This window comes from Podarcis filfolensis, assembly GCF_964270895.1.
Source record: "Podarcis filfolensis genome assembly, chromosome: 13".
Classification (NCBI taxonomy): Eukaryota; Metazoa; Chordata; class Lepidosauria; order Squamata; family Lacertidae; genus Podarcis; species Podarcis filfolensis.
Genome location: NC_139615.1, coordinates 12,096,731 through 12,104,538, shown reverse-complemented (window position 1 = coordinate 12,104,538; position 7,808 = coordinate 12,096,731). Strand labels below are relative to the sequence as shown.

Below are 7,808 nucleotides of genomic sequence, written 5' to 3'. Positions count from 1 at the left end.
CTGAATGGTTTAGTTTATGTAAAATATGCAGGGATTTATGGTATGCAAAATGAACCATGGAAAGAGGAGAAGGGAAGTCACTGATATTTTAAGGTTGTTTAAATGAATATTCTAAAATGTAAAATAGAAAAACTTAATAAAAATATATATAAAAAGGAAAGAAAAGAAAAGAAAACACATTTCTATAATGCTTGATTGATGGTCTTCAATTTTAATTTTATGTGGTTTTTAATTATATACAGTACATGCATTTTTATGCACACTTTACCACAATAGCTGCCATTTTGTACACAATACTTGGCTTCAGACCTGCACCTGTAAAATCTGGAGGCTTGAAAATTATGAAGTGTGGCTGTGTTTTGGCTTGCATATTGTTTCAGAAATATGGTTTGCATATTGTTTCAGAAATATGGTTTGCATATTGTTTCAGATTTGGTAGGTTTGCCTTCAGCGTGAGCTGAATCAAAATTCTCCACTATCCCTAAAGGTAAAGGTAAAGGGACCCCTGACCGTTAGGTCCAGTCGTGACCGACTCTGGGGGTTGCGGCGCTCATCTCGCTTTATTGGCCGAGGGAGCTGGCATACAGCTTCCGGGTCATGTGGCCAGCATGACTAAGCCGCTTCTCGCGAACCAGAGCAGCGCACGGAAACGCCGTTTACCTTCCTGCTGGAGCGGTACCTATTTATCTACTTGCACTTTGCCGTGCTTTCGAACTGCTAGGTTGGCAGGAGCAGGGACCAAGCAACGGGAGCTCACCCCGTTGCGGGGATTCGAACCACTGACCTTCTGATCGGCAAGTCCTAGGCTCTGTGGTTTAACCCACAGCACCACCCGCGTCCACTATCCCTACTCATGGCTAATTAAGCTTCTTTGGCTGTGGGTGCATCTAATCTTTGCCACAGTTGCATCATCTTTCAAATACATTCTGAGCATAAAAAGCACCATTCCCAAATGACAAAGGCAGAAGTCACACACAGGGGGATTTAAGTGCAATAATTAGTTGTTTATAATCCAGATGGAAATAGGGGAATGGTCTTTGGGGGGCAAGATGATGGATCCCGCATGGAGCAGAACTAGAAAGTTTATTATTGCACCGAGCTCTTAAATAGATGAGAGTAATACATTAGGCAAGGAGCCATGGAAAGAAAGTGTTCATTCTGTACTAAATTCATGGGTCAACAATGGGCCAGTAGAATCCATGACTGGAAACAGACGGTGGTCTCCCTCCCTTTAGAAGGCTTTAAGAACTCGTCATAGAGATATCTTGAAGGAGCTTGAAGCTTAGAGAATCCTGGCAGTGCTCGGCGACATTATCCAAGGTGCAAGGTGTGGTGGTCTCAGGTGGGCTGATCCGAACACAGAACTTGAATGAAATAAAACAGTGCAGTGACTGCCTCTTGATCTGTATGTCTGATCACCTCTCTCTGTTATATGTCTGCTTCTCTTCTATGCCACCCTTCTCACAAAAATGGTTAAAAGTAAAATTAGCTTTATGGCTAATGTCCAGGGCTGTGCAACCACTATACCTTAAAGAATTCTGGGCGCCACAGTTTGCACCTCATAGAGCAGAATTCCAAGGGGGGGGGGGGAAATGTGCTTTGTAGTCTAAGGCACCACTTTTAAGGATTCCAGCCCATCCTTCTTTAGAGCATTTCAAACTGTTGAGTCCATTGTATCTCCATCATGGGTGGGAAGACACATTTCACAAGTTTTTCTCTCTAGTGTGAGGGATGCAATTGTCTTGCAATGAACTGGGATTGATGTGAAGTGGCAGCTTTTCAAACTGTGTGCTGGAAGAACCCTGCAGTTCTTGAGAAGCTTTGCGAGGTGTGTGTGTGTCTATTAATGGGAACATCTGTCAACAGCAGATGAGGTTCCCTGAAAACGAGATTTCCCAACAATCCTGCTGATCTTCACCTTGCAATGTGTCATGTGCATTCTTGGTTCTACTCTCAGGTCATGGGTGGAAAGGGGTAGCGGTGAGGCCCGAATGGGTCTGCTCAGTGTGCCTGGCATGAAGAGGGTGTGCACCTGAGAGCAGGCATCTTCAGCCCTTTCAGACTCATTTTTAACTCCAATATGCACTTGGGAACAGATTTCTAAGTCATTTAACATATATCTGCATGGTAGTAATGGTCGAACCACCACAGGGGATTGAACCCAGGGACCTTTTGCACGTAAATCAGAGCTGCAGCTCTTCGTCACATCAATGTAGGCAATACAAGTCAAAAGTAGGAAGGATTCCCTGAAGGTCTCATTTCAAGCAACATCTGATGGGATTCTTACTGAGTGTAAAAAGTGGAGAGTAGAATCTTCTTGGGTCTAGCCCCCTCCTCCATACTGATGTGAACCACACCAGCCCTCCATATTTGTGGTTTGTGAGACTCACGTGATCCCTTTACAGTGGGATCCAGGAGGAACCAGGATCTGTAAATCAGGTCTTCAATGTGTACCAGAAATCCACACTCAATCCAGACAGTTGCTATTGAAGCATCCTTTGGTTACTGCTTATTCCCTGCAAGTCTTACTATCCAAGGCAGGGTTATACAGGGAGGGAGCAACACAATACCTGAGGCAGGGAAAGCCAATATGGTGCCTCCAGATATTGTTGGACCACAGCTCCCACCATTCCTGACCACTGGCCATGCTGGCTGGGGCTGATGGGAGTTGTAGTCTCGACAACATCTGGAGGGCATAACACTGGCTATCCCTAAATTAAAGGATCACCTTAGAAGTTGTTCCCAGTTTGATTAAACATGCTCTTAGGCTCACCCCTAGGTCCCTGAGGAACAAGAAGTTCCAGAGGTCCATTGCTTAGACCAGGTTAAGTTTCCTGTATAAATAGATCACTGAAGGCTTATGGGATTGAGTAATGATTGTGTTTATTTACAGAGTGAACTTATTTACAGCTTGAACTGTCCAACAGCACATCCCAACTAGAGTCAGCAGTCCTAAATACACTTTCCAGAGGTTTCAGAGCCTTAAATGAATTTCTCCCAGGTTGCTTCCACTTGGCCTGTTGAGTATTTGTCCTGATTTGTTTGCACAAAGTTTGAAGGGAGGTTAAATGGCCACAGCTATTTACTGAGCATTCAATCTGTCTTGTCTGCGGGAAGTTTGCATCAAGAAACCACATGTTTCTCCCTTCACTTCCCTGTTTGCAAAAAGTCTGTTTTGCAGTGAAGCAGCTTTGTTGCACTGGTGATAAATCATCTTTAAGTGAACAACCTGAATTTGCCAGAAATGGCAATGGCCTGGGAATGCCCTGTCTCACTTCCCCATTCAAACAGCTGTTTCTTTAAAGAGAGAGAGAGAGACCTAGATTATGCCACCCTTTTGCCTATGTCATACTTGAAAGAGGAACATATGCCTTTATGTCCCATTCAGGAGATTTGGGGAAGTCCTTGCTATTGAGATCAATCACCAGCACCTTCCCTAGCAACAGATGTACTTGGCAACTTGGCAACATACAATTAACCAAGTTCCATCTGGCTGTGTTATGCCTCTGCTGTCCAGATGCCCAGTCTTACAACAATACCTTTTCCTCCCCAGTAGAGCTGAACTCTGGAAATGAGCATCAGGGGGTGGGGGCGGCAGGGGCAGGGAAAACACCCCACAGCCCTACAAATTTGCAGCATATCCTATGATGGGCACTGCTGGGCTAGCTCCCATGACGTCAACTAAACATTCATAGCTTCCTTGCTCTGGAGCAGTTCTGCAATTTAACGAATGCCTCTGGCTTTCTCCCACTGCTCTGAATTAACATGGTAAGGAAGTTCAGTTGACTTTCACTGATTTGTTTGTCTGCCATAGAAGCTGCAAAACCTGGAAATGCTAGATTCACATCATGGATGAAGAACCTTCCCTTATGGAGAAGGACCATGACTCCATGTGAGAGCATCTGCTTTGCATGCAGAAGGTCCCAGGCTCAATCCCACCTCTTTTGGGCAGGAGAGCTGCTGTCAGTCACTGCAGGCAGCACTGAGTTAGATGGACCCAAACTCTGATTCAATGTAACACAGCTTGCCATGTCCCTGTAACTTCTGTTAACTATAAAAGCCCATATTCTTATCTCAGCTTGATTAAATGATCTGCCCTATTGGAACCACACATAGTCATGGATTTGGGGGGTAGAAACGTTGCTTTCTGAATTCTACACACATCATAAAAGCCCTAACTTCCGATGCTGAGTGGTTTCTGTGGAATTTCAAAATTCACTTCAAGCTGTCACTGCCTCCTATGGGAGTGGGTTCCATAGTTTAACTAAGGGCTTGTCCACACTTACCCCTGGGAAAGCCTGCTGTTTACCACTGTCAAGTGGGTTTTGCACCAGACTGATGTTTGCTCCAATTTAGCGCTAAATAGTGGGTTTCCCAGGGGGAAGCAGCAGGGCAAATGGAAAACCGCTCAGACCCAGGGCCCCCAAAGCATGGGACAAATGAAAAACCACTAAGGACAAGCAGAAGTGTAGATGAGCCCTATGCATTGCATGAAGAAGTACTTTTATCTGTCCTGGATCTTCCAGCATTCAGATTCCTTGGATGTCCAGAAGATCTAGAGTTACGAAAGATGGAGAAAAACTTTTCTATACCCACTTCCTCCATGCCATGTATAATTTTCAGCGCATTTCTTCTTCACTTTCCTAATCACATAAAGTCTATTTTTTTTTGTAAAGTAGATTTTGTTGCTTTAGAGCAACAAAATTTTCTGGTATGTGTTTGCAAAATACTGACAGTCTGGAGGTGACCCAAGTATTGGATATCCAGCTGGCCTCCTACTTTGTGGGTGTCATTTTTCTTGTCCTTTAACAGCACACTTGGGGCCCTGCCATGAAGGAAGGCTGCCCTCAAAGCTGGTGGAATGTGGAGGGGCATAATCAACCAAATACAACACAAATATACCAGCCAATCCTGTCCAGTTATGCCATCTGGGAACTTGTTTGTTAACCCTCCCTGTTCCTCTTTTCTCTGCAGGATGCAAGACAGAACAGTGCCTGGGAACTACACCATGATCACCCAGGTCTACCTGGTGGGACTCACCAGCCACCGGAGAACACAGCTTGCCCTCTTTGTGATTATCCTTGTTGCCTATCTGATCTCCATGGCGAGCAACCTCCTCATCATCCTGCTGGTCCAAATGGACTTCCGCCTCCATACCCCGATGTACTTCTTCCTCACCAACCTCTCACTCTTGGAGATGTGCTTCACCAGCACCGTCGTGCCCCAGATGTTGGCTCACCTGCTCGCCGGGGATGGGAGGCTTTCGTTTGGGCGCTGCGCCTTCCAGATGTACATGGCCTGCTCTCTGGGTTGCACCGAAGGCCTCTTGCTGGGAGCCATGGCCTACGACCGTTACATGGCGATCTGCTGCCCCCTGGTGTATGCTGTAGCCATGAGCCGGGCACGCTGTTTGATGCTGGCGGCCATCTCGTGGGTAGGAGCCTTCCTTCTCTCTGGGCTCATCACAGCTTTTATCATGCAGCTCCCATTCTGCGGCCCCAATGAGATCAACCATTTCAACTGCGAGTTTGTCATGGTGATAAGGCTGGGATGCACCGACACGAGCTTCACAGAGGCCATCATCTTAGGGGTGGGGGTTTTCATACTAATAGTCCCTCTGGCCACCATCTTGATCTCTTACGGACTCATCATGGCGACTGTCGTGCGCATGAGCTCGGGCGAGAGCCGGAGCAAGGCTTTCTCCACGTGCGCCTCCCACCTGATGGTGGTCACCATGTTTTATGGCTGCCTCATTGGCCTGTACATGAGGCCTCGGTCAGGGACAGACCCCAGCCATGACAAACACGTTTCCATCTTTTATGTTGTCATCACCCCTCTCCTCAACCCGATCATCTACACTTTGCGGAATAAGGATGTCCATGCCGCAGTGGCTAAAGTCTTCAAGATAGAGCTGATAAACACAAGGCCTGAGTGGTCTTGAGAGGCAGCATTGTGTTTAGCAAACTGTGGTTGTCCAAACAAATCTATGATATTGAAGGTCGAACAGGACGGCGTGAGGGAACTCACTGAAGCTCATAGATTTATAGGACCTCAGAAAATCTGATAGAAAGTGTCTCTTGATCTCCTGTATTTAGCAATGACAGGATCATTCAAGGACCTGAGGGTAGGAGCAGGGGTTGGGGTGGTGGTGGTGAGAGTTGCATGAAGAGATACCTACCATTTAGCTTCTGGTGTTCCAGTTGAGGTGGGTCCTTTCATTCCAGGCTAGCACCAGAGGGTTTCTTAAGAACTGACCTGCCTTAAGCAGAGAAAAGAACTGGCTTTCAAAAGAAGAAGCAGCAGAAGAAATTCCTAGTTGGAATCATGTCTTTACCATCGTATTTATTCTCTCTCTCTTTTAAATGTAATGTGTTTTGTGATGTTTGCCTGAAACGCAGGTATCTACACCAAACTTTAAAATGCACCTTCTTTTCAATGGTTTTTATTGGATTTTACATTATATTTAACACAATTTCCCAGTAGTTTTTAATTATTTTACAATTCTACCACATATGAAAAAAATGTACCTTCCTTTTCTTTACATTTCCAACACTTATTAGCGCTTGTTCTATACATCTTTGCCATTTTTACAGGTGTAATATACCATCGGTACATCATCTTCATATAATTCTCTTTTAACAATACAGTGGTACCTCGGGTTACAGACGCTTCAGGTTACAGATGCTTCAGGTTACAGACTCCGCTAACCCAGAAATAGTACCTCGGGTTAAGAACTTTGCTTCAGGATGAGAACAGAAATTGTGCTGCGGCAGCGGGAGGCCCCATTAGCTAAAGTGGTACCTCAGGTTAAGAACAGTTTCAAGTTAAGAACGGACCTCCAGAACAAATTAAGTTCTTAACCCGAGGTACCACTGTATATAGTCAGTAAATTTTAAATTTACTTTCCATAGTTTTCCCCAGTCTTCCATTTGTATGTTGTGTCCTATATCATGTGCCCATTTAATCATTACAGATTTAACCTCTTCGTCTTTGGTCTCCCATTCTAACAATAGATTATACATTTTCTTTAAGAGCTTATTATTATCTACTATTTCTCTTTGGAATCTAGATATGGTATAGCCAAATCCCCCCCCTTTTTTTGGTCTTCTTTAAAAACCCCATTTAATTGACAATGTTGCAGCCAATCATAAACATATTCTCTTATCTGATCATAATCCTTAAGTTTTAATTTGCCTTCTCTTTCTACCAAAAGCTCTCGATATGTAGGCCATTTTCCTTCTATATTTGTCCTTTTAATTGAAATTACTTCTGTGGGGGCCACCCACGATGGCATTTTTTTGTTCTAATAGGTCTTTATATCTTTCCCATACTTTAATTAATGATCTCCTAATTATATGATTATGAAATCCTTTATGTACCTTCCCTTTATTATACCATAAATATGCATGCCATCCAAACTTTAGAATGCACCTGGTACTGGCTGCAGGCCAGAATAATGTTTAGCAAGTTATGCTCCTTTGTTGCTGGAAAGTTCTCGCAATTTTGCTAAATTAACCTCTCGAGACTCAAAATGATGAGGTAACTAGCAACAAACTGATAATGATCCAGAGGTAAACTCCGAAGAGATGAAAGCAATCCCTATGGTGTGCATCCACACTCTTCATTGCCTTACTGTCCCTCAGAGCTTTGGCAAGTTACAGGGGGAGAAAGCAAATCTGTTGTTTATCTTCTTTTGATAAGAATAGACAAGAATGGTTGCTTTGAAAGCTTTACAGATTTGCTTGGTAGCGCTTATGTCAAGGTGGTTGAAGAACCAGCACTTAGTGACAGTGTACTAGCATTGCATG

At 44.3% G+C, this 7,808-nt stretch overlaps 1 protein-coding gene across 1 annotated transcript; it reads left to right on the top strand.

Moving 5' to 3' along the window:
* Nucleotides 1–1,701: 1,701 nt before the first annotated feature.
* On the top strand, nucleotides 1,702–6,314 carry LOC310748355 (olfactory receptor 2D2-like). Its single transcript, XM_083584078.1, has 2 exons — nucleotides 1,702–1,828; nucleotides 4,975–6,314. The coding sequence occupies exon 2, from the start codon at nucleotides 4,976–4,978 to the stop codon at nucleotides 5,939–5,941; it is 966 nt and encodes a 321-aa protein (XP_083440204.1). The 5' UTR covers nucleotides 1,702–1,828; nucleotide 4,975; the 3' UTR covers nucleotides 5,942–6,314.
* The last annotated feature ends 1,494 nt before the right edge of the window (nucleotides 6,315–7,808 follow it).

What these genes read in the sequence shown, in the direction of transcription:
- LOC310748355 (XM_083584078.1), top strand. Translation starts at nt 4,976, where the DNA reads ATGCAAGACAGAACAGTGCCTGGGAACTACACCATGATCACCCAGGTC.